Source organism: Thalassophryne amazonica, chromosome 17 (genome assembly GCF_902500255.1).
Source record: "Thalassophryne amazonica chromosome 17, fThaAma1.1, whole genome shotgun sequence".
Taxonomy (NCBI): Eukaryota; Metazoa; Chordata; class Actinopteri; order Batrachoidiformes; family Batrachoididae; genus Thalassophryne; species Thalassophryne amazonica.
In genome coordinates, this window is record NC_047119.1 from 40,958,649 (window position 1) to 40,975,864 (window position 17,216).

Consider the following 17,216-nt stretch of genomic DNA (forward strand, 5'->3'; position numbering starts at 1 on the left):
CTCGAATCTGCATTGGGCAAGGTGATGATGCTGGAACTTTTGTTTGGTGCCTTTCCAATGAGATTTATAAAGATGACTGCCTGAATAGAACATGTAAATTTCCACAGTCATTGATGATATGGGGCTGCATGTCAGGTAAAGGCACTGGGGAGATGGCTGTCATTACATCATCAATAAATGCACAAGTTTATGTTGATATTTTGGACAAATGAAAGGATGTTTGGGGATGATGAAATCATTTTTCAAGATGATAATGCATCTTGCCATAGAGCAAAAACTGCAAAAACATTCCTTGCAAAAAGACACATAGGGTCAATGTCATGGCATAGGGTCAATGTCAATGAGCAGATCTGATTTGATGCAGGTGTTAATTTGGGGGATGAAAATTTACAGGGTGATTCCATAATTTTTTCCTCAGAATTGAGTGATTCCATATTTTTTTCCTCTGCTTGGTCTAAAAAAGTAACCGTTACTGACAACAATCCACCACAATCTTTTTTTCTTGATTTGTTATAGTGTTTCTTAAAGCCAGAAAGTTGCCATTTGAAATGACTTCAGTTTTGTGTCATGTCTGTGATCTGCTTTTTTTTCTACAAAATTGAACAACATCCTCTGAGGCCGGTGATTCCATAATTTTTGCCAGGGGTTGTATCCTTCATTTTCAGGGGAACAAAGGTTGCATTTGTCAGTTGCATTCCCAACTTCCTTCAAAATGAAATGGCCTCATTTCGCCACTATGACGTATGTGGTCTATGAACACAGCCTTAGAAGGACACAGCCCCCGAATTAGGACATAGTCTGTATCGTCCTCTGTGAGCCAAACAGTCATGAAAAGATGTTTCTTCCTCAACGGGAGAGAGTGTATGTCGACCAGCACAAAAACAGATTGTTTTTATAACCCTAAAAAAGCACCTCACTGGAAATGGTTTTGTTTTGGTGACAAACTCAAATACCTGTTGTTGAGACACCTGAGCTGTGTTTATGTCACTCTTTTGATTTGAGAGGTTCTTAATTCCAGCATTGTCTCACCTATTTGTTTCATCAGTGTTTTATTAATTAATTAATTAATTTATTTAGAATGAGTGTTAATATTTTTTTCTAAATACTTCCTTGCAGCAACATTGTCATAATGTCGGGGAACAGCCTGGTTTTACCCATAGTGCTCTGGGGCCGCACGGCTCCCACGCACTGCATCAGCAGTTTACTGGTAATGGATGACTTCAGCACCATTATCACTGGCTGCCATGATGGGCAGATCTGCCTGTGGGACATGACGCCGGAGCTGGAGGTAAGAATAGAGATGATGATGATGATGTGTTTGCTGTATTACATATGGAGATTAAGAACCAATCAGTGTACTTAGATTAGCATTAATTCACAGGTGTGTTTGACCCTCCACTGTGAGGCTAATGTTCCAGATGTGCAACGTTCTGTTTCAGTGAAACCTCCTTAAGGAAGTTATAATGGGTGAAGCTGCAAACATGTAATAATGTCTGGTTGTGGTTGTGGGTGTCTGAATGTCCTTACTGCTCTGTTTGTTTTAATTAGTTTGTTTTTTTAAGGCCCTGTTACTAAAATTATTCATGGATTAGCACCTCCCTACATAGCTGACCTAATTACACCCTACATACCAGCCTGTGCTCTGGGTTCTCAGGGTGCAGTACTACGTTGTGTCCTAAAGATAAAAAAAAAATAAATAAAAAATCAGCAGGCCATGGGCTCTTCTCTTATCATGTGCCTGCCTTGTGGAATGATCTCATGCAGAGATAAAACAGTCAGATTCTGTAGAGACATTCAAGTCCAGACTAAACACGCATCTATTCTCCTTCTCGTATAGCTAGTGTACCATGTAGAGTGGAACTATGCTTCAACTCCTTTTAATTCATATTAATAGCAGCGGAACACGTCTCGGCCTGACTTCATCTAAATTGTGGGTCTGTTAGTGAAGATTAGGGCTAACTGCTGGTGACCACCTTAGTAATATCTCTGCTTCCCCGTTGACTTAAGCCCTTTTCACACCGGGCCAACACAGAGTTGTGTAATGTGGCATTCTGACTACTCTACCGAGTTTATGCAGTTCTACGTGGCAATACGCTAAGGGACGTGAAGGCCGAAGGGGTCTGTGAGATGGATGCAAAAAATTAAACGTTTAATATTTTCACAATTTTTCAACATACAGCATCAGACACAGTGCTTTATGAAGCATGTTCACCAAACTGGGCATCAAAATGTAACAGCAACAATGAGAAAAAAAAAAAAATTCAAAACAAGTGGAACATGTATTTGCTTTTAAGTATGGACCACTAGGGTCTTGAGAATGTAGTTTTTTTAAAAACAATCTTTATTCTCTGAATAAAATCCTGGTCACTCTTTTGCATGAAAAGGCCCAAAAACTGGAATATTTTGCCAAAATAATGATCCCTGCCCCACAAAAGTATCTTTATTCGTAGATGATCAAAAGACACATTTCCAAATAGGTATGGAACTATGCTAACTTCTTGCACAGTTTCATTGATGCCAGTTGTTGCACCATGCAGCAGTGTGGGAAACAATGTGTTAAGTTTGATTTTTTTTTTTTTTTTTTTTAACAGGTCCATTATTTCACTTGCTGTAAAAACAAAACCAGAAGAAAAAAAAAACTGTGTTTGAAACATGCCTTCTGTAGTGCCCAAGCCTCATGCAAGAGGTTTTGCTGAAGGGGTATAGTTTTATGTAGAGAATGTGTTGAAATATCTGTGATGGACGGACACCGTGGGACAATGTGCATGTGACAGACAGACACTGTGGGACATATAGACCATCAAAAATGATCAGTGAAATTATAGACCACATATTTTACAGTAACAACTTTGTTAAGGGTAAATTGCCAACAAACAAACTTAAATACAAAATTAAACTGTGAAAACAAACATCAACGCTGGTGTGCACTATGTAGCTCAAATCTAAGCCAGTTTCTTACTTTTTGCCCAATGCCTTTTCTCGTGGTAAAGGCATTGGGCTTGAGACCTGAAGATCCTCAGATCAAATTCCAGCCTGACTGGAAAATCACTAAAGGCCCTTGGGCAAGGTCTTTAATCCCCTATTGCTCCCAGTGTGTAGTGAGCGCCTTGTATGGCAGCACCCTGACATTGGGGTGAATGTGAGGCATTATTTGTAAAGCACTTTGAGCGTCTGATGCAGATGGAAAAGCGCTATATAAATGCAGTCCATTTCTCATTTATTTATTTATTTATTTATTTTGTGATAAAGCCAGAAGATAGAAGAATAAAACTGTGTTTGAAACATGCCCTTTGTAGTGCCCAATCCTTATGCAGGAAGTTTTGCAGGAAGGAGCATAATTTTCTAGAGAATGTGCTGAAACATCTGTGATGGATGGACACTGTGGGACAGTGTGCATGTGATGGACAGACACTGTGGGACATATCAAAAATTCTCAGTGAATATATAAACCACATATTATCCACCATTATTATCACTTTACCGAGGCGCTTGCTGTGTGTAAACAAATGATGTCATAGCGCGCAGCCCAAGAACTGTCCGCAGAGGAAAAGATAAAAAGGCGAGAAGTGTGTGTTGGTCCCAGTATAGATATTCCGGATGATTTTATCATGGAGAGTACGACAATGAACAGCAGCCGAAGCAGCCAGCTTGATAAAGGACGAACTGGCGAATTTGGAGAGCAGCGCGCGCCAGCCAACATGACAAAAGTTAGTGAGCCAACTTTTTATGTACGCGTTTGCTGGGTGTTGTGCATTTTGAAATGACATTAAATATTGTTTAATATCGTCTAACTCGGGTGAATAATTTTGGGCGACTGGGCATAAACATCAAACCTCTGAAAATGCATACCGCCCTCCAAAAGCATGTTATTGTATTAATATTGTGACTTCATACATGTAGCACATGGAAGTCTGGTCAGTTTTTTAAAAAAAATCATAAAAATTAAGCTAATCTATTGCAAATCTTGTTTTCATTTAAGATGTCACTATTTCAATATATAATCTCTTATTTTAGGGGTTAAGATTGATGAGGAAAGTGTCCCTTTAAGCACCCAAACATACCTTGAAATTAAAACAAATTGACAAGATATTAATGAGTTATTTAGTGGAAACCAAAATCAAGATGGCTGCCATGGGGGCATCTTGATTATTGGAACATGCCACAAATCTATATGAAACATCCTTACCACCCTAACATACTTTTAAGAAAATGAAAACAAAAGGACCAGGCATTTTTAAGATTTATAAGGCAGAAAATAAAATCAATATGGCCGCCATGCATGTAGTAGCCATCTTGATTTATCAGAGTGGGATGTGAATTTAAAGGGAAATCATAGCAGATGTGCATTAAAAAGGAATCATCCTAAAACCAACCTCAGCACACCCTAGAATAATTGACACATGTACTCGTATTTTCCATCCATCCATCCATTTTCTTCCGCTTTATCTGGAGTCAGGGTCGCGGGGGCAGCAGTTCAAGCAAAGCCGCCCAGACCTCCCGATCCACACACACCTCCCCCAGCTCCTCCCGGGGAACCCCAAGGCGTTCCCAAGCCAGCCGAGAGATGTAGTCCCTCCAGCATGTCCTGGGTCTTCCCCGGGGCCTCCTCCCAATGGGACGTGCCCGGAACACCTCTCCAGCGAGGCGTCCAGGGGGCATCGCGAAAAGATGCCCGAGCCACCTCAACTGACTCCTTTCAACGTGGAGGAGCAGCGGCTCGACTCCAAGCTCCTCCCGAGTGACATGTATTTTTTACTTATCAAAAGTCAAATTTGACAAACAGCTTTTGAAAGAATGTGAATTGATGGAAAATCGGGAAACTCATGGGGACTCACCTTCAGAAAGCTTTATAGAGTAGGGCTATATCTGTACAGTTCAAGATTTCCAGTCCAAATGAGGATTGTGAAGCCACCGATCAAAATAAACATATTGTTTACAGCTTGCACTCTGTGACACTGATTGCACTTAGCATGCACTCATTGAACTGCACTTGGTGCTTCTGCACTTCCATTGCTGCTTCATTCTAAAGTGATATATTGCAAGTAATTAATCTGAGGGGCCCTAAATTCAGTGAAGCATAAACATGTAATCAGTACTTGACCAATGTCATCTTTAAAAGACAGGTTACTTATAATGACTAATAATATTAGACTGAGCTCCCGACTGTACATGTGACGGATGGACACTAGGGTTGAGCCGGATACTCGTTTCAGACGAGTACATTGCAATGTTTTGAATCTTATTCGTGGGGCTTTACATTCCAAATAAAGTGGGATATGGCTTGATCCCATTCTCTGAATTGAGAATTTGGATAGGCCAAGACTGGAATAAACAGAGTAGTCTGGGCAAGATGTTAGTTTTATTACCATTATTCTATTACTTAGATCTAAGGTCATGGGTGACCACCTGTCCAAACCATCTCTAATATGTGCATTAATTGGTTGATATTTTTTTTTATATATATATATAGCTCAGATAATTATTTTGTTAGCCTTATCCCCAAGTATTTCATAGAATTTGAGTCCCAATTGTATTTGTATTTATTTTTTAGGGCAGGTGCTGATTCAAAATTAAACACCAGGACTTACGTTTTTTTTTCAATATTTAGAGTGTAGCCCGATAGATTTCCATATTGCAGCAACAGTTCCATCAGTCTTGGGATCCCAGTATCTAGGCTTTGAAGACTAACTAAAACATCATCAGCATGAAGGCAGATCTTGTACTCAGAGCCTCTTATTGTAATACCTTGCAAACCAGTATCCTGCCTTATAGCTTGGTTAATGGGGTCTGATAGACTCTCGTTCACTTTTATTCTGGCTTTAGGTCCTGTATATAATGTTTTGATGGTCTGGATAAAATTTAAGTGAAAACCAAACCTTTCCATAACGTTGTAAAAGAACTCCCATCCCACTTTCTCTGCATCCATACTCAGAAGAATAGCCTCCAAATTATGCTTTTTTATGTGTTCTATCATATGAAGGGACCTTCTTATGTTATCGTGGGTCTGCCTTCCCTGGACAAAACCTGTCTGATCCTCAGCAGTGAAGCTTCAAAACCATGGCAGAAGAAAAGGCAGGCCAAGCTTCCACATCACCTAACTCCTCACGGACAGATTGTCAGCGAGAGGACATGTTCACGTCCACTATAACTTCTCACAGACGGATCGCGCGAGTGATCGCTGGCTGCAGCTCCGCCTTCTTTTCCTCAAGTTCTCTCACGATTGTGGCATGTTAAATAAAGTCAGTTAACTCCTGAAAATAACATACTCTGACTTTTTCCCAATGTATCAAATCCATCTGCATTTCTAGGCAGTCTGTAAAAACAGCATCATGGAGCCAAGCTTCTCCACCCCTGCGTACAACTTACGCAGCCATTCCTGCCAAGCTCCCTCCTGCGCAAAACTGCATACTAGATACTCAGCACAATGTAACTCTATGCAGGCCCGGTGTGAAAGGGGCTTTACTGCTGGTGAACTAATGACTCAGGTGCAGTTACTTCCAGCGACTGATTCTACTCTTTTTCTCTCTGGCCAAGGCATTGTCGTGACCTTCAATAAATGCTGGCCTTGCACTCCAGGGTGCCGGACTGACCTCAGGATAGCCTACCTGTTGCACCAATGACTGGAAACCCTACCTGCTTGGGCCGTACCTGCTCAGGATCTACCTGTTCTGGAATTGGACGCACAAAGATTAAAGATGGACTGCTTTTTAATTTCAATTAAGGACTCTGTTTTTGTTGCTCCTCTGTTTTTTTTCCTGTTTCTTCTGTTTAGGAAATGTTTGTAAAATTTGTAAAAACCCTATAACTGTTAGAATGGCTTAAGCAGTGGGTCACCCCTCTGAGACTGGTCTGCTTGAGGTTAATTTCTCATTATCACCAGAGGGAGTTCTCCCTTACCACTGGTCCCTGGTAAGTACCCCCCCCCCCCCCCCCCCTTACTAAGGTCTAACCAGTCCGTACTTGTGGAAAGCGCTTTGAGGTAGCATTGTTGTGATTTGGCGCTGTACAAATAAAATGAATATGTTTTTGTCAGAGAATTCACAGGATTATATGTGTGCTTTGGAACAGAGGCTGACTGGACGTTTGAACATTTTATGTCTTGTTGTCAGATTTGTCCCAGAGCCATGCTGTTTGGTCACACTACCTCCATCACGTGTCTGTCTAAAGCCAGCGCGAGCAATGACAAACAGTACATCGTCAGTGCCTCAGAGAGCGGGTCAGTATCTTGTGACTGGTGACCATTGTTGTTGAAGCAGCTTTCGATGAAGGTGATGCGAGTTTTTGTGTTTCCAGGGAGATGTGTTTATGGGATGTAAACGATGGACGCTGCATTGAATTCACTAAGTTGGCCTGCGCACACACGGGTATCCAGGTGAGAAAGCTCTGCCCGTGTTAATGGCTGCTCGGAGAAAGGCACCGACTGGCCATGAAACCACAGCGCAAATCTTTAGATATCAACAGGAAAATAGTCATCAGTAGCAGCTTTTTAAATTTAACTGTTCGTTTTTCAGAATGAGTTATATTCTAGTTTTAAACTGCATGTCTCCTTTGAATGTGTTTTTTACATGTTTAAACAGATGGTAAAATACTGGTAAATCATCTATAATGTGGTTGGAGCCAGTTGAGGTTCCATGTGGCATTACAGTAAACTGAACACCAGCTCGGGTAAACTACTTTAAGTAAACTTTAGAGTGGGTGTAGGACATTTTAGACTTTTTTTTTTCTTTTTTTAATAATGAACTGGATATAATTCGATCCTTTTAGATCTCAGAAAGGAAGCAGAGTAGAACCTGGTTAGAACTTGCCTGGGAGACGAGCCAAGTAATCTCCAAGTGAAATCAGGGTTGCAGCTTTCAAAGTCTCCTGTGTTTATTTCATCCCTATGAAGGTGGATGGATGAAAGAATTAAATCTCTGCAGGCTTTTCCGGCATGGTTCCACAGTGCAGATAAAGTTCATACTCCACAGTTTCTTCTAGTTGGACCTTCACCAATAGTCATTTTTACCTCACCTGGATTGAAGGTCCGATCGCCTTATGCCGTGGGTCGTCTAAACGTTGTCGTCGGTATGTGTAACCATCATCTTCAAAACTGCTGGACCAATGAAGCTTAAACAATGTGTGCGCGTTCCTACCCATGAGGACAACAAAGTTTATTTGAGGCGTTCTGGTCCAATTTCAAATATGGTAGCCATGATGGCCATCTTTAAAATATCATATACAGCCATTTGTCAACCATTCATGCAGCAGTTGAGTTGAAATTTGCTACATGGGTAGCTATCATTAAGCCAAAAATATTTCCGACTGGTTTTGCAAGATTTTAAATTTTGACCTTGGTACTTAATTAAACCTTTATTTAACCACTTTAGTCCCATTGAGATCAATGTCTCTTTTGCAAGGGAGACCCGGGCAGTTATAAACTTTCCAATTACCTAACCTGCATATCTTTAAATGTGGGAGGAAACCGGAGCACCCGGAGGAAACCCACGCAAACACAGGGAGGACATGCAAACTCCACACAGAAAGGCCACAGGTTGGAATCAATCCCATGATCTTCTTGCTGTGAGGCAACAGTGCTAACCACTAAGCCACTGTGCTGCTGATATGACTCCTGGACTGTGACCACGACCACCTTTCTAGTTGTTGCTTTAAACATAATCTTCCCCATAACCACTAAGTCAATGCAGCTGAACTTTAGTGTGCTTGTCCCTACTCATGAGGACACCAAAGTTTATTTGAGGCTTTCCGATCTGATTTCAAACATGGCCACCATGGTGGCCATCTTGAAAATCGCATATGCGGCCATTTGTGCCAACCATTTATGCAGCATTTACAATGAAATTTGCTACATGGGTAGCAATCAGCAAGCCCAAAGATGAAATATGATGTGTTTTGTGAATTTGTATCTCAGCTGGATCAACGGTTCGGTGGGCTTATAGAGTGGGTGACCTGTCTCTCGGCATCGGTGCCAAGTGTAAACATCTCCCTTCTCCAAAACTGTTGCATCAGTGAAGCTGAAACTTGGCATAAATATTCCATCCTGTCAGTACACCAAAGTTTGTACGAGACATTCCAATCTAATGTCACACATGGCTGCCGTGGTGGCCATATTGAAAATGATACGTAGAGTCCTTAGTTAGCAGTTTTTAAAGATATTGAGCTGAAATATGGTACAAGGGTAGTTAGTAGGTAGCTCCAAAACACGTGACGGGTTCTTAAGAAATTTTTTTTTTAACTTGGTACTACTACCTTTGGCATTTGGCCGTGCCCACTTTTCTAACTGAAACTGTGATGTCTTGTGTCATGCAGGTGAGTTATAGTGCCCATGGCACTAATTATTATTATGTTGTTTTGTTTTGTTTTTTTTGTGGATTTCTTCATCTGGGAACAGCTGTTTGTTTAATGATCATAGTGTGTTGAGTTCAAATCTGGGCAAAAAGCCATAAATGAAAGGAGTGAAAAGCTGGTTACAGCTGGTTTGTTCTTTACCTTGTGGGTCCAGAAGTTCCAAAACTCAGTTATACAATAAGTTAAATAGAAATATAAGAAACTTCTGTTTTAAAACTAGATATTTTTTTTTTTTAAGATTTCCCTTCATGTTCTTCCTTTTTGGTACAGTTCTACCAATTCACCATTGGCACTCAGAGAGAGGGGCGCCTGCTTTGTCATGGCCATTACCCAGAAATCCTTGTGATGGATGCCACCAGCCTGGAAGTCTTGTACTCGTTGGTGTCCAAAATATCTCCTGATTGGATCAGTTCCATGAGCATCATTCGGTCTCACCGGACACAAGGTAAAAGCAGAAATCCAAATGTTGACTTTTCATCAGCAAATGCAAAGATATGTAATAAATGTAATTGAATTAATTATGATCCTTATGAGTCTTATCCAAATGACAAAATGTTCATCAGATGTCAGCTTGTTGACTTTTCATAATGTGTTTGCTTTTTAACACATTAGTGTGTTCTGCCCTGATGGCACTGTAACACATTAACATGCACTCAAAGCACCGCTGAGATTGACCACGCCCACTGCATATTTTCAAACTAGAGAAAACCAAATGACCAGAGAACTGGATAATAACACCAGTTCAGTTTTTCCATTTGATCACTTTACATTTTGTTTTAGCTTGTTTTTGTTGATTGATTTTATTGTCATTATTTCATCTTGTTTTTAATTTTAAAGTAATGTGTAAAAGATAATTTTTCTTGGTTGCTGTTGTTTATGTGTACAAATGAGACAGAAGCAAACTGAATTTTCAAATATTGAGTTGATATTCAGCAGCCTTTGCTGTGAAGCGTCATGGGTATGACAAACACTCGCGTCTGCAGCGCGGCACGCTGCGGGAGAACATCCGCACAGACAGACTTTTCAGTCAGTCTGCTCTCACAGCCATGCAGCGAGTGCTGGTGGAAAAGACTGACTGAAAAGTCTGTCTACACCAGGAAAGGCACATTATAAGGAACGAAAGAGGGGAAAAAAAAAACAAACATTACTGTGTGAATTAAACAGCGGACAGTTCTCTTGTCTTGCCCGCAACAGACAAGAGTCCCAGTCGTCATGATTGACATGACGGAGGTTGATGAATAAATCGTGGACATGTTGCTTCTTAATCAGAACCAGTGGGTCCGCAGTCAGCGTCGAGAAAAGATCATTTTCACACCCTCTGAAACAGTGCAACGGCCCAACTACAGCGTAATTTCTTCAGAGACGCTGTTCCAACGCTGGCCAGAAGTGCATATATGTGTGTGTGTATGTGTGTATATATATATATATATATATATATATATATATATATATATATTTTTTTTTAATCGATCTTGGGATGTGTCAATTGATCTGTGGGAATTAAAATGAGAATCGATTTAAATTGGCGAATCGATCTTTTCAACCCAGCACTACTCTGGTGCCACCGCCAGGTCAGAGGCTCACATGTTCTTCAGGTAGATGGTGTAATGTGTGTTTGAGGCTTTTTGTCGTCCTGTTAAGCTGTGGAACGCTGACTGTGTCCGTCTCTGTCCACAGAGGACACGGTGGTTGCTGTATCAGTGATGGGAATTTTGAAGGTCTGGATCATAACAGCTGAGGTCAACAAGATGCAGGTAAACTGACATTTAAAAATAAACACACACGCTCCTCTTCAACAGCTTGTCCAAGATCAGGTCACGGGAGGCTGGAGCCTATCCCAGTAGGCATAGGGCATGAGGCAGTGTAGACCCTGGACAGGACGCCAGTCTGTTGCAGGGTCGCATATAGACAAACAAACACAGTCATACCCACATGCACACCTACAGACAACTTAGTTTACAATTCACTTAACCTGCATGGCTTTGGATGTGGGGGGAAGCCAGAGCACCTGGAGAGAACATGCAAACTCCACACAGAAAGGCCACAATGGGGGGAAGCAATCCCATGACCTTCTTGCTGTGAGGCAACAGTGCTAACCACTAAGCCACCGTCCTGCCACAAACATCAGAATATTTCTTTATAATTGTTAATAATGATAATCATGATGTTGGCGCATGTATGATTTAGAAATGAATGTGAACATTTCAGCAGTGTGGCTCCAGAATTCCAAAGGAAATGATCCATTCATCTGTAAAATATATTTTGTAATGAGTCTTCTGCATTCACAGATGTGTTGTTTATTAAAAAAAGTTTGAAAGTTTCAGAGTTCCTCTAAAATATCTTGAATGATCAGGTTTGGGGTGTTAGTGTTTTCTTAACAATAAATTATGATTTGTGGGGTCACGATAGATTCTGTTTTTGTGTTCAGGACCTGGATCCAGTTTTTGAAGAAGAGTCCAAACCGATCTACTGTCAAAGCTGTCAGAGTATTTCATTTTGTACCTTCACCCAGAGCAGCCTGTTGGTGGTCTGCTCCAAGTACTGGAGGGTAAGGATCTGACTGTTCAGTTTATTACTGCTGGACCATTTTCTTGGGTGGCCCGCCTGTACAACGAATGACTTGAACGGTGCAAATGCGCTGCTCTACTTAACAATAGCTCGTAATTATTCCGTGTCTGGATGATCTTATTTAACCTTATGTATGGCCCGTGTTCTGTGTTCTCAGGAGGCAGGGCTACTGTTCCAAAGGATAAAAAACAAGATAGCAGACAGAGCTTTCTTGTTCTGTGGAACAATCTGTCTCCTGAGATAAAACAGTCTGACACTTTGGAGTCATTCAAGTCCAGAATGAAGACTCGTTTCTTCTCTCTTTCATATGAATAAGATACTAGTGTTGTGTTGAATAATTGTTTTCCCCTCCATCCTAATTTTGTTGCTAATAATGGAGCAGGGCTCAGACTTGTATCTAAATTCTGGGACTGTTAGTGAAGTAAAGGGCTAGCTGCCAGCAAACACATTAGCATCCTGTCTGGGATTCTGTATATTATATTTTACTGCTGAGAGTGTTTTGAGAGTTGTTAGTTTCAGCTGATTGATCCTGCTCTCGGTTTCTCTGGTTGAGGTGCGATTGTCAGACCCTTTCAGAGATGGTTGTGGTGGACATCTGTACACTTTTTGTGGTCCCCTGTCAGAGGGTGTGGCCTGTCTGAGGAAGATTTTTGGATAGCGACTGTTGGATTGTACCCTCAGAACCATAACCAAACTTTTATTTTTCTGTTTTTCTTTAACATGTTTGAAAAGTCTTTGTTGTACTTTCTTTATTTCATTTGTGTTTTTGGTAGTTTGGCCTAAGCAGTGGGTTGCCCCTCTGAGTTTGGTCTGCTTGAGGTTTCTTCCTCAAAAAAAAAAAAAAAAACAGAAAAACAAACAGACAGGGAGTTTTTTCCTCACCACAGTTGCTTGTATACCTGCTTGTGGGGTTGGGGTGGGCGGTGGGGGGTTAGTAACGTTAGACCTTACCCACGTGAAGCTCCTTGCGGTGACTTATGTTATGATCTGGTGCTATATAAATAAACTGAAGTGAACTAAACTCCATCAGGTGTAAAAAGCAGTACAATTTAAAAATGTTTTGGGGGCACTTGTCGCAGCTGCTGTTTTGAAATTTGGATCTATTCCGTACATTTATTGTACATTTGAGATTATTTAATGCCAGTAGCTGTTAACAGCAACTTGCCAATATTTGAAGCTTTGTTGGTGAGAGGTGAGCATCACATGTACATTTTTTCTTTTTAAAGTTGTGTGTTTTTAGTGTTTTGTGTAGTTGAGCATTATAAAGCCAGTATTGAATAATTTAAAAACTCCAGAGCCACTGTGGTGACTTTGAGCAAAAAGGGAGAAGCTAAAAGAAATAACTTTACCACACAGGTGTTTGCTGTCAGTCCGTCTTTACGCTGGCAGGTCTGTGACACGGTACGTTTTTTTGTGTCAGGTTTTCGATGCTGATGATTACTCGCTGCTCTGCTCTGTGTCGAGTGACAGCGAGCAGACATGGAGTGGAGGAGAGTTCATCGCTGCCGACAAAGTCATCATCTGGACCGAAGACGGCTGCAGTTACATTTACAAGCTTCCTGGCAGGTGAACCATTCAGAACGTGCATTTACTGTTCAGACACATTCATATGGAGTCGATATTTACACCTCACTGAGGGGAGGAAAAACCCCTTTGGATTTAACGGCATCTCCATCCTTTTCAAACTGTCCCAATCTATTTTTGAGGTTTTATGGAGGGTATGCATGTGACATAGCCAAACCCAGAAGCCAACAGTATACCGGCATGCTAGATGGTAAACAAAGTGTCAGCAGCTGTGTTTCCTCGTCCATAAACTGCGTTCTCAGACGGGACAGTCCACATGTGAGAACAGGAATCAATCAGTTTTAGACTTGAACAGAAAAAAAACATTATGAATCAAATGGCTTTAGACCGTCTTAAGCCTGCTGGAGCTCTGTGAGGCTGTTTAAATAACGGCAGTTAAAGCTGAACCAACATTTTATGAACTGGTAAATGCACAAACTCCCGCATTTATGATAAAACAATACCAATCATTAAAGCAAGTTACTTTGGTATGAAAAGTATTTAACATGCATTTTACCTGCATGCCTCGCTAACCAGCAGGAACAACAAAAACTAACCTGTGCGCTGTGGATGCGAGTGATTTTCCTTGCCGCCATAAAAAAAAAAAAAAATGTGCACAAAGCAACTCACCTTCGTTATGATGATCTGAGATACATCTTATGATCTTGTTCATGAACGCTGCAACAAATTATTTGTATCCCTGACAAAATAGCTGTAGATGTCCAGGTACTGAATATCAGGAACATATTTGCATGACGGCAGCTCCAAAAACATCCGCAAAAATACAGGTCCTGAAGGCCATGATGAATATGATGAATATTGTTTAGACTGCTACACAATATTCATCATATACCTATCCTTCGCTGACTTCGCCACAAAAAAGGATTGTGCTCTTAGGTTGTGGAATTTTGGAACATTCGGCTACTGTAAATAATTGATTTCTTTCCATAATTTCCAACTCAACATGGAGGTAGACCCTCTCAGGGTGTAGTTTCATGATGTCAGTGCATACCCTCCAAAGTGGATTGCATTTTAAATCTACCAGCTTCAGTTTTGTGTTTCAAAAGGTGTTGTCAGTTGCGTATGTTGCCAGAAATTCAACTGACCAAATTAGTGCTTTGAGTTTGAGGTGTGATCTTGTTTTTGTCATGTGATTATCTAGATTTTATATATTTATTGGTGATGATTTGTGAATTACTCTGTGTATGTGTGTGTTTTTATCTACACATTTGTGTTATTTTAAGAGTACATTAAAGAAGTAATAATTTGTCATGTTGGATGTTTTTTTTATCAGTTATGCAGTTCTTGTGAAAATCATTATTTCTTTCACATAGTTTTTATTTATTTTAAAGGTATCATGATACTCTTTTTCAAATTTGATATGACTGGATACACTCAGGCGCCACGATGCGTGATATATCGTGAGATGTCTAATGTGAGTCCAGGTGCATTCCTTGTGTCTTAAATACAAATGCAAACTCTACTGTGGCTCAGAGGAATAAAATCAGATCACTGTGTGGTTTGTCAGGCTGATGAGTTTTATTTTTATTTTATGAACAGCTGTCTACCTGCCAGTGAACATTTCCGCAGTGATGTTGGGAAAACCAAAGAAGGCGCCGTCCCTCCTTTGGTCTACAGCTTTGCTGAGCGCTCTGACAAACAGGTCCATTCTTTAGTCTGTTCTGTCTTCACACATCTTTAATTTGCAAAAGACAGTTATTCTTTTCCAGTAAGGTTTACTACATCTTTACAATGACAGACTTTTTAAAAAGTTCAGCATAAAGTTTGAGAACACAGGATTTTTAACTCCTCAATCACTGACTTTGTCATCATTGTCTGTTCTTTTCCATTTTTGTCACTTGTTTCTACAAACATTTACAATCTCACAGACTAAAAGGTATCAACGCTCCATCCAGAACAGCAGTTCTGGTGGGTCTGTTTTTTGTTGTAACCCTGGTGGCTGGGCAGCGTCAACAATGACCTTATTAGGATGATTGTTATGGAATGGAGAAACCTAGAGTCACCAAATGTATAGGAAGGTGTATCGGGTCAAGACAGGAATTCTGCCACCTTAGGATTTCACTGGGAGGGAGGCTGAGGAGTAGCACCGGCAGCCCCCAATATTTTTTGTGATTGTTACAGTCTGGTCATCGACACACCATGGGGCAGGTGCAGGGGTCCATTCATCTTGTTTCTTTTGGACTCAGACATGTTTTACAGTTTCTGAAGTCTATGGACCTCATTTATCAATTGTTTGTATGCACAGATTTGTGCTTAAAGCAGGTGTATACACATTTCTATGCAAAGTGGGGAACTTATCAACTTGGAGTTATAAAGGTGTCTAAATAAACGGACAGCTCTGATCCTGTGTATTCACAGCATCTACTGCTAGAACAGGGGAACTGCAAGCGCATGCAGTGTAATCCACAAATGTTCACCCTCCAAATAGCGACACATACACCACTAGATGCAGGAGCAGGGCTGCCAGCATCACGGAGAACCCCTCCCAGCCTTCCATTCATAAACTCTGCCACGTGATACCTAGTCACTGCAGAATCTGTTCTTTCTCTCAAGACGTGTGTACTTGACATTTTGTCTTACTGCACCTTACATGTGCATGTGTACAATTTAATGTTTTTGCAGCCGTCAGGTTTATATGCACAGCTAACCAGAACATTAGCTTCGATAACCGCTAATCCGCTAACTGAAAGTTAACTTTTATAACGCTAAACTGCTAAAAACATTTGGCGGAAAACAGCTAACTCCTAGCTGCTAACTTTTAGTATTGACTCTAGTACACTGGTAGCTACTGACAAGCCAGTTTTGAGTTTAAGCACTGCTGACGGTTCTGAGTAAAATCAGAGGCAGTCATAAACCCAACACAAATGATGAGTCAGAGCTTCTGTCTTTGTGCATTCTGCCCACTGCTATAAGAAAGAGTCATTGATTTTCAACATGGAACAGCACAGATGTGTGGCAGGAGCATCAAAAGCAAAACAGTTTTACTTATGGTATTTATTCATAAATTAAACTAATTCCGGACAGTTCATTGATATTAACGTCAACTCTGGCATTTATACAACGTGAAAATATTGCATGTATGTTTTAGTTTTAAAGTAATCTTGCGCTTGATCTTGCTTGCCTCTACTGGTGGTTGGCTCTCACTGCGGTATTGTATCACTTCCTGTTCCGGAGCACAGCGGTGTTTTTCTGTATCTGTTAGCTGTTTAATCTGCGCAGTTAGATTGATCTAGTTACCTAGATAACGATTTGTTTCACAGTGTAATCTTCACTTGCCATTAACTAAAGCACTCCCTCTACTGAATCACCTCTAAAATAATTACACGTTATTCACTTTGCGTGTTTTTAGGAATCCGCTAGCTTAGCGCAGCTACTAGCTCTTAGCCGGTTTAGCATGGCGGCTTCTCCTGTCTCTCCCGCACTTTTCTGCTCTGGGTGTGAAATGTTTAGTTATTCCTCGGCCTCCTTTAGTAGTAATGGTACTTGTAATAAGTGTAGCTTATTCGTAGCTTTGGAGGCCAGGCTGGGCAAATTGGAGACTCGGCTCCGCACCGTGGAAAATTCTACAGCTAGCCAGGCCCCTGTAGTCGGTGCGGACCAAGGTAGCTTAGCCGCCGTTAGTTTCCCTCTGGCAGATCCCGAGCAGCCGGGAAAGCAGGCCGACTGGGTGACTGTGAGGAGGAAGCGTAGCCCTAAACAGAAGCCCCGTGTACACCGCC

At 41.0% G+C, this 17,216-nt stretch overlaps 1 protein-coding gene across 2 annotated transcripts in view; it reads left to right on the forward strand.

Moving 5' to 3' along the window:
• LOC117529978 (WD repeat-containing protein 7) overlaps positions 1-17,216 on the forward strand; it is a 128,460-nt gene that overhangs the window by 1,786 nt on the left and 109,458 nt on the right. For both annotated transcript variants that reach the window (XM_034192894.1, XM_034192895.1), the window contains exons 2-9: positions 1,117-1,288; positions 7,110-7,216; positions 7,294-7,372; positions 9,616-9,790; positions 11,023-11,099; positions 11,774-11,893; positions 13,334-13,479; positions 15,037-15,139. In XM_034192894.1, the coding sequence (XP_034048785.1) occupies positions 1,130-1,288; positions 7,110-7,216; positions 7,294-7,372; positions 9,616-9,790; positions 11,023-11,099; positions 11,774-11,893; positions 13,334-13,479; positions 15,037-15,139 (966 nt within the window). In that variant the 5' untranslated portion in view covers positions 1,117-1,129. The remainder of the gene's footprint in view (positions 1-1,116; positions 1,289-7,109; positions 7,217-7,293; positions 7,373-9,615; positions 9,791-11,022; positions 11,100-11,773; positions 11,894-13,333; positions 13,480-15,036; positions 15,140-17,216) is intronic.